The sequence below is a fragment of the Phacochoerus africanus genome, chromosome 8, assembly GCF_016906955.1.
Source record: "Phacochoerus africanus isolate WHEZ1 chromosome 8, ROS_Pafr_v1, whole genome shotgun sequence".
In the NCBI taxonomy this organism is placed as follows: Eukaryota; Metazoa; Chordata; class Mammalia; order Artiodactyla; family Suidae; genus Phacochoerus; species Phacochoerus africanus.
Genome location: NC_062551.1, coordinates 120,038,119 through 120,050,363, shown reverse-complemented (window position 1 = coordinate 120,050,363; position 12,245 = coordinate 120,038,119). Strand labels below are relative to the sequence as shown.

Genomic DNA, 12,245 nt, shown 5'->3' with positions numbered 1-12,245 from the left:
CGCAGGGCTGGCTGGAGGGCCTGCCTGCCAAAAACGCCCAGCAAAGCCAAGATGCTAATGATTAAAAATCCTGCATCATTCATAAGCAAACAAATTGGGGGAAGTGGCAACATCACAGTCTCCAGATACTAGATCACTGCTGCAGAATCCTATTTAGCTCTTTTAGGAAACATTGGTACAAACCAGCACGACAGCAATAATGACCATCAGCAAAGCCCCAGCAGTGACAGCTGAAAACCACACGCCCTCAGAGCTCACAGCTGTGAAATGGGAGGATGCCCTGGTGCGGCAGACAGAAACAATGCCCCCAAATACCAAAAGGTTGTTGGAGGAAGGCCTCTGGATTTCTGAACCTGCTTCAATGCGAACAGCAATGAGACTGGAATTCACTTTGTTCTCTCGGTGTCGACCATGGAAAGTTTTTTTATATTCTAAAATATTTCTGAGCAGGACCCAGACATCCAATAGCTTGGACCTGACGTCACATATAGTTTATTCATCAAAGTCAGTTTCAAAGAACAAAGATACATCTGTTTTGCATTTCGGGCAGGCAGAACCCACTGTTTATTAAGACCAGCTACCAATCATATTCCTCATAGTGTGCTTTATAGATCAGACCAAAATAACTTTGAAATATGTGCCTCTTCCAGATGTCTGCTAATTTTACCCACCATTGTTTGTTCAGGAATAAATTTATGAACTCAGCTGTAGCAGGTTTCCGATGCTCCTACCCACCACGAAACCTTGAAACGCCTTAGCCAAGACCCTCGCTCACATCCACCCTGATTCACTACCTCAGTTTTGTTCCTTGGGCAAGCCCCCAGCACTGGCGCACTGTAGCTCCCACCCAGACACTGCACATGGCTCTCCTAATTCAGCCAGATAAGAAAAGCAAAGCACACACGTAAAACCTTTCAAAAGCATGCATTTCTCCATCCACCCTTTAGGGGGCGTGGCTCCCCACGTCTGCAGTCCTCACCCTTCTCACTGCCAGTCTGCCCTTCAGGACTGGCTAGCAGGCGCATCCCCCATGGGAGGCCTGCCTTGACCACCACAGCTGGAAGTGATCTTAGCCGTGCCTCTGAACGCATGTCGGATATGTAGTCCACTCAACTCAGATGGCATTTTACATTTACTGCCTGGCATATTTAGTCATCTTTTCACGTGTGTGTCTGTTTTCAACAAGTGGATAATAGAACTTTTGAGAACAGGAAGATTAGCATCCTTTGTTCTTTTCCTGGAAGCGGGTGAAGGGTGCAGTGAGAGACCAGCAGGGCAGCCACCCACCTGCATAGGTCGACCTGCAGCCCAGGGCACCAGGGGCAAAGCTACTGTCTTGGGGAGGGGACCTACTTTCATGGTGAATCTCTGATAAAAGACGTGGGATGGTTCTGCATTTACAAATGTCTGCCTCATGGCTACAGGATGGAGTCAGACCCAGGAAGAGAGCTTTAGAAACTCTGGACTTTCCCTGCCAACCACATCACCTCTCAAAAAGTAGGAGAGGTACGAAAAGGAAGATAATTCTGAACTCAATTCAGACCAACAGGGAAAAACCACCTGGTGGTAGAAGTGACAGGAATTGTGGAAGGTGGTCTTGAGGGCAAGAGTCAGAGCCCTTTTTTTTTTTTTTTTTTTTTTTTGCTGCCCCGTGGCTTATAGAGCTCCCGGGCCAGGGATCAGATCCAAGGCGCAGTTGCGGCAATGCCAGATCCTTTAACCCACTGCATCAGAACCTGCATCCTGGCATTGTAGAGATGCCACTGATCCCACTGTGCACAGTGGGAACTCCAAGCGCGTGTGTTTGTCAAGGCCAGGCATGCAGAGTCCGGGAGGACTTTGTGAGCACAGGTATGGCCACATGGAGTCCAAGCCTCCCTGCGACAGGACAGGGGGCAAGAAAGAATGACGTGCATATGAGGGGACCGGCACAAGTCCAGGAGGTCAGGATGCTGGAGGAGGGAAGCAGCATGCTGACAAGGTCAGAAGAGAGGGGTAAAGGAGCCTGGCATGAAAGGCTTCAGGCCAGGAGGACAACTCAGCAATAACCTTCATTTCAGCCAGTCCAGCCCTGCCCTGGCCTCTCCATTCCCCTCCCTGTGGGCAGCCAGGCTGGCAGGTTAGAGCTGGCAGCCAAAAGGTTCACCCCCTTTTCTGGGGGACCCCTGAGGTGGCTCATTCAGAGTCTGGGTATATGTGACTCAAAGACTATTCCTGTGCAGCCCTCGGTCTCACGGATGTCACCCTGGAGGATCTGTGAGATGGGGGTGGGGGGGATAGGTCAGAGGCGAGGGTTTTATTTGAATCTTTCTGAGGAGGTTTATATGGTAGACAAAAATGGCAGGGGACTTGTTTAATGGGTAGCAATGTTCAGTTCTACAGATAAGCGGTTGTGGAGACCCACTTCACAAATTTGTAAATATACTTAATACTATTAAATTATAAAATTATTAAATTATAAAATGGTTAAAACAATAAATCCTACAGCTAAAATAATAAGTCCACAGCTAAAATCTGAAAATTGCCATGAGCTGTGGTGCGGGTTTCAGACATGGCTCGGATCCCACGTTGCTGTGGCTGTGGTGTAGGCTGGCAGCTATAGCTCCGATTCGACCCCTAGCCTGGGAATCTCTATATGCCGCAGGTGCAGCCCTAAAAAGACAAAAAAAAGAAAAAAAAAAGAAAAAGAAAAGAAAAGAAAACAAAATCTTGGAAAAATGGCAGGAGTGAGGACACCCAGGGGTCAAGACCCCCTAAATCTTTTAGCATTCCTCTGAGATGGGCCACAGTGGCGAGGGCAGCTGGGCAGGGGTGCACGGGGAGAGCCAGGTCACCAGGCATTGAGAGCACCACAGCACAACAACTTCTCCAGCTCTACCCCCTTCTGGCAGAAGCTGGGGAGGAAGCTGGACCTATATCTTCCCCTTCCCTTTGAGAGGGACTCTACTTGACCCTAGGAGCCCACCAGTCCATCTGATGACTATCACACCTCCAGCTGCCTAATCCTCACACTCTGACATAGCCTCCTGGGTACAAAGCACTGGGTTTTCTATCCACAGACCCCAGCCTTTTCCCAAAGACTTTTCACTTTTTCTACCCTTTCTGGAACATTCTCGTTATCCTATCTCTGCCCGTATCTTTATTCATCTGTCTTTCCATTATTTACTGAACATTCTGTTGAGTGCCTGCCATGTGCTAAGAACTGCAGGAGGCACTAGAGATTTAATAAAACACTAGAAAACCCCATCTTCATGGTGCTCAGTGGGAGAGACAGAAGCAAACTTTGGGATGAGGATCAATACCTACCAGGGTTGCTGGTGGTGGGGCTGGTACTGCCATCAAGAAACATACGAGGCTTTTCATAAGGTCTGACAGAAACCCTGCTTGATTTTCAACCACACCTACTTACTGATGCCTCTTCCTGTCACCCTCCTACTTGGAAATTCTCTCTTACATCAAACCAAAACCTGGCTCCGTCTAAATTCTACCCTGTCTTCGGACCGTGCTAACTCTTTTACTGCTTTACCATCACTTTCATGCATAAATTCTCAAATCCTATTCCAGTCCCAACCTCCCTCTACACTCTGTCCCCATAATCTCTGCTTTCCATAAAGTACCTCCCCTCCATGTCCCACAATCTCTCTCAGACTCTCTCCACTGTGAGCCCCCACCCCGATAGGTTCCCAGCCTGTCTCTCACTCCTCACAACTCCTAAAAAAAGACGATTCATGATTTTTCTGTCAACAAGATCAGAAAGAGACTTTCTTACAATACTTTTTTCTTTTAAAAAGAAATAGACCTAACAAACTCTGGACCTGCACCATTATCAAGACAATGGTTTGCCTGAAATTCTGGAAAAAGACGATGTGAGGTAAAATTTTAATGATAAAAATTAGGAGATCCTCCTGTGGCGCAGTGGGATCAGCAGCATCTTGGGAGTGCTGGGATGTGGGCTTGATCCCTGGCCTGGCACAGTGGGTTAAAGATCTGGCACTGCTGCACCTGCAGCTTAGTTTGTGTCTGTGGCTCAGATCTGACTCCCAGCCGGTGAGCTCCATAGGCTGTGGGGAGGCCACAATAAAATAAAATAAATAATGAAAAATAAAAACATAAAAATTAAATGTGTGTGGATGGCCATTACACCTCAAAATAGCAAGATGACATTCACCTCGTTACACTAGATGATACAAACCTCAAAAATCCTCTGCTGTGCCTCTGGCTGTCTTTTCTGAGTCACTGTATTAAGGGTCATGGGACCCCAAAAGCACATCTGGCTATATCCTGAAGAGTGAGCAGATAGAATCCTCTTCCATGTCTCTTTCCACCTCTGATCCACATGAGTTTTCCCATCTATTTCCAAATTCCATTCTACTTGGAAATCTTAGCTTTTCCTGGCTTACCAGGAACTTCCCAACCACTTCCCCAAAAGGATGAAGGTCTATCACCTTCCTTCCCACCTTTACCAGCAGCAAACCAACCAGGAAAAGTGGCTGTTCCTAACCAAAGGAAAATACTTGGCTGTACCCCGCCCCAAACCTCTGTATAAACAGAGAGGTGGGCTGTAAGTGAAGCAGCATATTAACTCAGGTAGTCAGTGTAGGAACAGGGGCTCTGATACATTCTTTAACATGGATATTGATTAACCTTTGTGGCTTAAGGGCTCGAGGGAGTAACACCTCCACAGACCTTGTTTTATTGTAGCAAATCACATTCCCCACAGGCTTCGTTTACTGTAGGAAATGTGAATCTCTAGCCCACTCCTCAACTGAAAGAAAAGGAATGAGAGGAATAGTGACTTAATCTAAGGAAAAAGACAAAGAAACCATAAAACTTCCGGGACATTTCCAACCCTAAAACCTCTATTGGACAAAGACTGATATAGGTAACTGGGCAAGGCCAAGGGGAGAAAACCTCATCTTTCTGGACCTCACGTTGGTACCCCCCCAATCTTTAAGGAATAAAAACCCGTATAGGACAATAAAGAAGGGGGCTCTTCCCCTCCCCCACCTCCCTGCAGCACTGGGAGCTATTTGCTTTTCTTTAACAAAGACTTTGCTTGCTTGCTGCCTGTGTGTTCATGGAGTTCATTCTTCGACTGCTTGTGAACAAGAACTGGGATTCTAGTATCATCTTTCTGGTATCATAAGGAATGAATTCTACCGGGAGACGTAGAGCACCCACTCCTGCACCAGCTAAGAAGGCCCAGGCAGATGGGTGGTGTGGGGGCAAGGATGGAGGGCAGAACAAGAAGGGAGAAGAGGAGTAGAAAATTCCTTTCCAGGCATAAGTGATGCTCTGCTTTAGGGAAAAGACATGTCAATAATATCCAGAAAAAGGTAGCCTTTAGTGATTTAAGAAAAAATGGAAGTCAGTTTGAATCAGATCAGACCTTGATAGAGCACCTGATCCCTTTTCAGGATATTTGAAGCCTTGCCTGTGCAGACATAATATGATAGTCAAGTTGTTAAAAAGCTCACAAAAAGTACAGAATCTGGAGGGAAAGCTAAAAAATAAAATTTGATTTGGTAAGCCTGGGTATGTGTCATGTCCCCTTATGTCAAAAACAGGTACTAAATGAGAGAAATAGAAGTTTCTTTGTTTCTTCGCCAGCATCTTTCACTCTAAATCTGCTGGCCACAACTGGTTATCAGGATGGCCATAATCTAATAGAACACTGGAGTTAAAGTAATGCCATAATTTTGTTTATGAGGCTGACCTAAGCATCTAATTTTTAAATTGAACACAGGCAGTCTCCACTCTTCCCTGCCTCAGACTGTCCTGATCTATTTAGCTGATGGTGTCTAGAAAAAAATTAGCACAATTCCACTTTTTATTGGCATAGTTCAGAGATTGTTAGGTTCCCAACTGGTTCTGCTATGACCTCAGCCTTTCCATCTCTCCATGCAGCAGCCCCATCTGGTGGTGGAAGGAAGAACTGCAGGCTGTACAGTATGGGGGTAAAGTTGCATTTTGCTGGTCTACTTCCAAAAACAATTTTCTCTGCTTATCTAAGTTTCCCAGACACTGCATTCATTAACTTGGCATGTTTTAATAGGACCAAAAGTATGCTGACATTGAAATGAACAAACTGGTTTAGAGCTTAAATATTTTAAATAAAGCTGTTGTTTCCTTTGCTCATTTGATACATCTTCCTTAGTGCCTGCCATGCACAAGTCCTATGGGCAGGCACTGGGACCCCAAGGAAAATCAGGTTGTTGTTCCTGCCATCCAGGAACTGAGTACACGTCAGTAGGGAGACAGGTAAGTGACCAGGCACCTCCAGTAAGAGTCTCTGGCCGGTTTGGCACCCCAGCCAGCACCTGGTATAGTGTGTGTGCTCACATATTTGTTGAAGGACTGGTGCTGACCAGGTGATTCAGAGAAACACAGAAAGGACGTCTAACCCAGGCTCAGTAGCAGTGGCGTTGAGCATTTAAAATGCTCAATATGCTAAATTAATGTGCTCATTTAGATTAGAGTTTTGGAGTTTTTAATCTCACATTACAAAATAAATCAGTACATTCTCGGAAAATTTTAGATAATCCGGACACTCTATTCTGCAAAATTCCAGGTACCCAAGGCCTGAGGTCTTAGGTGAAGCTACTATATTTTAATTAACACAGTCTCCTCTGCATGCTTGGTTAAGAGTGTAAAGTCCCATGCCATTTGGTTACAATAGAAAGAAGAGATATACAAACCTTTCTTCTCTTGCTTGTCTTTGCTCCTCTCTTTTGTCTAAATATTCTCGGCTAATGGAAATATGCAGAAGAAGGAAAGGGGAAGGAAAACAACAGAATTAGATGCATAAAACTGCCAAGAAATTACTAACAGACTATATCATGGAAACCCACTATTATCTCAGAAATGGAAAGTGGTTGTCACTGAATTTTTGAAAAACAAATATAAAGGCTATACTTTAAAAGTGCTAAATACAATGAGTTTTCTATAAAATCACAGGAATGAAAGCATGAGATTATTGGATTTACTGTAACTCTGCTAACTACTATTCAGAAAGAAGAATTTAAATGTATGGGGAAGGAGGGGAGACACAGATTTTTAAAAGGTAAAACAATTCATCAATAAAATCTGGCAATGACAGGCAAGCAAGAACTCTCAGAGGTGATTAACATACAATCATGTTCTGGTAGCTCCCCAACATTCTTCTCAAGAATTCAGTCTGAGTGAAGCCAAGTTTCTTGGTGATTTCGTGTTGCACTCTACAGTTTGGACATTCCTTCCACGGTCCAGGATTCTCTCTCTGCATCCCTTCCATTCCCAGTTTCTAGGCACGGATCAATGGAAGCTCTTGTTTTGTACATTCCCTTTTGTCTGCATCTGTAAGATGCCCCACTTTGTCTAAATTGACTGTTTATTTTTCTGTTCCCCACTGGTGAGGTTCCAACTTGAATCTCAGTTTAAGGCTGCATGGTCAGTCACTTCCCAGCAGACCATTTATTTTCCTGGAGAAGTCTGGCATCATGGTTTTCTATGCTGGACCTCATCAGGCAGCTGAAGTACTGCACCCTTCTGAGCACTGCTAACTGGATATAAAGGGGTGGTAATTCAGAGCAGCTAAAGCACGTTAGCTGGGGGAGAAAACGAAACACACACATTTCTTATCATTTAGAAACACCCATCCTCATCACTTTTTACACTAGAAGTAAGATTTCTCATAACCCAGAAACTTAAGATCATATTTAAAAAATAACAACAGACAAGAATGCTCTGTGAAGAAAAAAGCGCAAGAAGCATGAAAACTTCAATCAATGAAATGGCTGATGAAGGGTCAGGTCTTTGGGTAATCACAGGGAGTACTTTATAAAACTTTTCCTATGTCGTTTTTTTTGTTGTTTTTTTTTGTTTTTTTTTGAATTTCCTTTCATTCCCATCCTCAGATTTTCAAGATGGAACTGCAGAGTCATCATAATTAATGGCTCTGTGTGGTCTGCACTGATGATCAGCATTCCTTTCTTGATGAGGGTTATTTTGCCAGGATCTCTCCATGCACTTAAATGACAGGTGAGAGCCTTCTGGGATCAAGAGAAAATAGTGGATAGTTATGAGCGCGGTGTCAGAAGATAGGTTGCCTGGGTCTAACTCTCACTCTGCCAACATGTGTGCTAAATATATATTACAATGCACTCCTGTCTTAGAGTCTTATTCTTCTGGAACTTCAAAGACATAAATGCTAGATATATTGTTTCCCAGGTCCATGAGGCGTTGTTCATTTTTTAAAAATTTTATTTTGTTTTTCAGATTGGATAATTTCTATTGTTTTATCTTCAAATCCACTGATGCCTTTTCACATCTCTATTCTGCTACTTAAACCATTCAATGAATTTATTGTATTTTTCAGTTCTATATGTATTTCCATTTTGTTCTTCTTCTTTTTTTTTTTTTTGTCCTTTTTAGGGCCACAACCCGTGGCATATGGAGGTTCCCAGGCTAGGGGTCTGATCTGAGTTGTAGCCACTGGCCTACACCACAGCCACAGCAATACCAGATCTGAGACCTGCATCTGTGACCTACACCACAGTTCACGGCAATGCCAGATCCTTAACCCACTGAGTGAGGCCAGGGATCGAACCCGCAACCTCATGGTTCCTAGTTGGATTTGTTTCCACAGCACCATGACAGGAACTCCATTTTGTTCTTCCTTATACCTTCTGTTTCTTTGCAGAGACTTCTCTTTTCATGTGTTTCAATCGTGCTTGCTCTTCCATCTTAGAACAGGTTTGTAATAGTTGCTTTAAAGTGTTTATCTGAAAATGACAACATCTGCATCTTTTTGTGGTTAGCCTATTTTGATTCTATTTTCCCTTTTAGATTTTCCTGGTTTTTCTAAGACAAGTTGTTTTGGATTGCTTTCTGTACATTTAAAAAGTTTTGTAATGAGAGTCTGGGTCTTCCTGAAATTCTCTGAAGAGTCTTGATTGTTTGCTTTCAGCAGGCAAATCAACTGAAGCCAGCTCCGCCTGCAAGTTCTGACTGCCTTCTGATGTTGGTTCCAATGTTAGCTCAGTTTTCAAATATTTTTTTAACACTATTCCTATCAGGCACCACCCAGTGTCCACCACCCAGGGGCCAGTCTGGGACCTGAGTGGTGTTCCACTCGGCACTTAGTTCTCAAAGTCTGTGGTATGCTCTTTAGGTTTTGAGCCGCAAGTCCACAAACAGGAGATGAGCTCAGGACTGCTCTCTTTTTTTTTTTTTTTCAATTTAGAAACTGTTTATTTTATATTCAACCCACTTCTATTTTTAGAAACTTAAGAGTTCATGGAAGAACTTAAGACAACTCAGTGGTTGTTCCTACCCATTCGGTGGCCTGCACAGTGGGAACTGCAGACCAATCTTCAGTGGTAGGCTGAGCACTCCAATCTTCAGTAGGGAATTGCTGGATGGGCACAGAAGGCACCTGCACACCTTCGGACCAATTTGCCACCTCAGGTTGAGTGGCAGTGAACTCAGGAGCTGGCGCAGTCCATTCACCCTGAAACTCCTCCTTGGTCACAGCCTTCTCAGCTGTGGCCTGCTCTTCCTTTTCACTCTCTTCAGGATCTCTGTAGAAGGAGAGGTCAGGCATGACTTCCCATGGGTGTTCACAGGAGATGGTGCCACGCATGCGCAGAACTTCCTGGGCGAGCATCCACCACATCAGACCCACTGAGAGAGCTCCCTTGTTGTTGCACAGGATGGCAATGTCCACATAACGCAGAGGTGAGTCTGTGTTACACAGAGCAATGGCAGGCAGGTTAACATAAGAGGCCTCTGTGAGAGGCTGGTGGTCAGCCCTGGGATCAATAACCACCAGAAGTCTTGGCTCCCGGAAGGCTGCCTGGATCTGGTTAGTGAAGGTTCCAGGAGTGAAGCGGCCAGCAATAGGAGTGGCTCCAGTAGCAGCAGCAAAGCACAGCTCACTGGCCAGTGTTCCTGGAGGATATGACACTGACATCAGCTGGGTTTTCAATGGCAACAATGGCACGAGCCACCAACAGAAGTTTCTCCCAGGTTCTCTGCAGATTTATGACGTAGATGCCATCACTTTTCCTTTTGTAGATGTACTGTTCCCTTTGGAAGTCAAGATTGGTGCCACCAAGGTGGGTTCCTGCTGCAAGGAACTTGAGGACATCCTCCTCTTTCATTTGCAAGACATCGAGGGCTCCGGACATTGTGAAAGTTTCCCTTTAAGTTACCACGGGAATCAAGAACAACGCCCTATGGACCCCGGTCTGGGCAGCGCGGAAAGGAGGACTGCTCTCTTGATCACTCTACTCTCTATGGTTTTCCTATCATCTTCTAGATTCCTTGGGTCTTCCTTCCTGGTCCTCTAGCCAGAAACCTTGGGCTTTATTTTCCCTGCTCTGCTGCAGACTTTCCATAACTCTCCCTGCATACGGGGCAATGCAGCAGCAGGACACAGAGAGAAAAATGGGGATTTTTTCCCAGTGCTCTTGTGGTCATGTGCTTCTGACCACAGAAAGGGCTCCCTCCCTCAGAGTTTCAGGCACCTGCCTGGACACTGCTGCCATCACCTGCTTCTGTAACAATATTGCTGGGAGGCTAGGGTAGAAGAGAAGAAAAACATAAGAAAAAACAGAATGTTTCTCAACTCTCTGACCCTCAAGAATCCCTTTTCCTGCTCCCCAGTGCAGAAGGAGAGGCTTTCTCTTAGAGCTCCTTCAGTTTATACTTGGTATGTGCTTCTGGTTTTGAGGTGTTTTTGAGTACATGCCATGTGATATTAGAGGGAAACTTGGTCACCTCCCACTGGTTTGGTGGAACTTTGGCTGCTAGTCTCCATCCCCAATTCACCTGTTCCCTTTACAGTTCAAAGCTTTCTGAGCTCCATGCTTTAAATCTATCCCTGATTTACAGCTGCATTCATTCAGTGATGCAGCAGGAGACCAGGGGTGGTGGGGGCGCAGGGAGTGTGTTGATTCCATCTTCCCCAGAACTGCTACCCTGTTTTAACAGGGTTTCAATCAAAATCTTTAAGATGGGTGAGCTAATCTCTGAATTTTCCATGGGTGTCTGCCACTATTAGATGGTAAAATAGGCGAATTTCTCAGAAAGCACTGAATCGGGAAACGTTTAACCTGTTCCAGTGGTTTTACAAATTGGTCTTTCCAAAAGTGACAACTTCCAGAGCTACCTCACGAGAAATGGTGCATACAGGTCTGGCATTTCCATATGTCATTTGGTAGAAATCTGACAGCTTGAGGTTTACCACACAATCATGGTGTGAGAATAATGCTGGGTCACTTCATGGAGCCCATCAGCCCCGTTGTACAAAAGCCAGGCATTCACCCACAGACTCCGGATGCTGGTATTCATACAGTAATGCATCACTGTTAAGGCAAGTTCACAACGCTGCTCATGTTTTGATCATTTCTACAATTCCTCCTTCTGGCTGCTGGAAAACACCCTATTGAACTTGTAAATCCTCACTGACAATGCTTTACATTCTTTATAGACTTCACTGGGAGTAACGGATCAGAATACTGTTTCCCAAAAGAAAGGGAACAGAGGAAATGGGAAGTGGAGACAGGAGAGAAATAAAAAGAAGAAAGAGTATAGAAGCTATAGGGGAGATGCATGAGAAAATGATGGACGGGGAAAGTAGGAGAAGGGGAAAGCAAGAGGGAAGGAGGGGAAGAGGGAGAGCGAAAGGAATGAAATGTGTAAGAAAAGATGCAGCAAGTATCTGGCATTTTATGAAACACCGCACAGCATGAGCCAAGGGAGAGGAGTATTAGGAGGTCACCCAGGAGGATGGTGGGGAGGGGCTCGGGGGGACGGCTGGTCTGGCTGGAGGAGAAAAGGGGCAAACAGGCTGAGACATGGAGCTGGAGGCTGGAGTGGGCCACACCCAGGAACACATCCTTGGAGCTGGACAGAAACCAGAGATCAGGGGCACAGTGGGCTGGGAATAATTAGCACAGTACCTTTTTCGTCCCATAGGAGGAAACATCACTGCTTACAAAAAAAGTATATTAAATATTGCTACGGGGAGCAGGAAGCAAACCAGAAAATGGGAAAAGCATTTTCTTTTAGGCATCCAATAAATAGTGCATGAATAAAACATGAGTAGCTTCAGGGGGAAATGGCAAATTGAGACAATTAGGTTCTCTGTCTTCAGGAAGGCCTGGAGAAGACCATATTAGATAATGAAGGACTCAAGAACACACAAGTCCTTAATTGTGTTTGGCTGTGCTTCCTGCCATTCGGTTAAAGGAAGACAGGCC

General features: G+C 44.9%; 2 protein-coding genes across 7 annotated transcripts in view; both read right to left on the bottom strand.

Moving 5' to 3' along the window:
* The window catches only part of FHOD3 (formin homology 2 domain containing 3), a 556,170-nt gene that overhangs the window by 104,247 nt on the left and 439,678 nt on the right, over nt 1-12,245 (bottom strand). For all 6 annotated transcript variants that reach the window (XM_047794147.1, XM_047794143.1, XM_047794144.1 and 3 more), the window contains one exon: nt 6,699-6,749. In XM_047794147.1, coding sequence (XP_047650103.1) covers nt 6,699-6,749 — 51 coding nt within the window. The remainder of the gene's footprint in view (nt 1-6,698; nt 6,750-12,245) is intronic.
* LOC125134623 (40S ribosomal protein SA-like) lies at nt 9,287-10,240 on the bottom strand. Its single transcript, XM_047794151.1, is given in 2 exon segments — nt 9,287-9,917; nt 9,919-10,240. Coding segments are annotated over 2 exon segments (882 nt in total). The 5' UTR covers nt 10,170-10,240.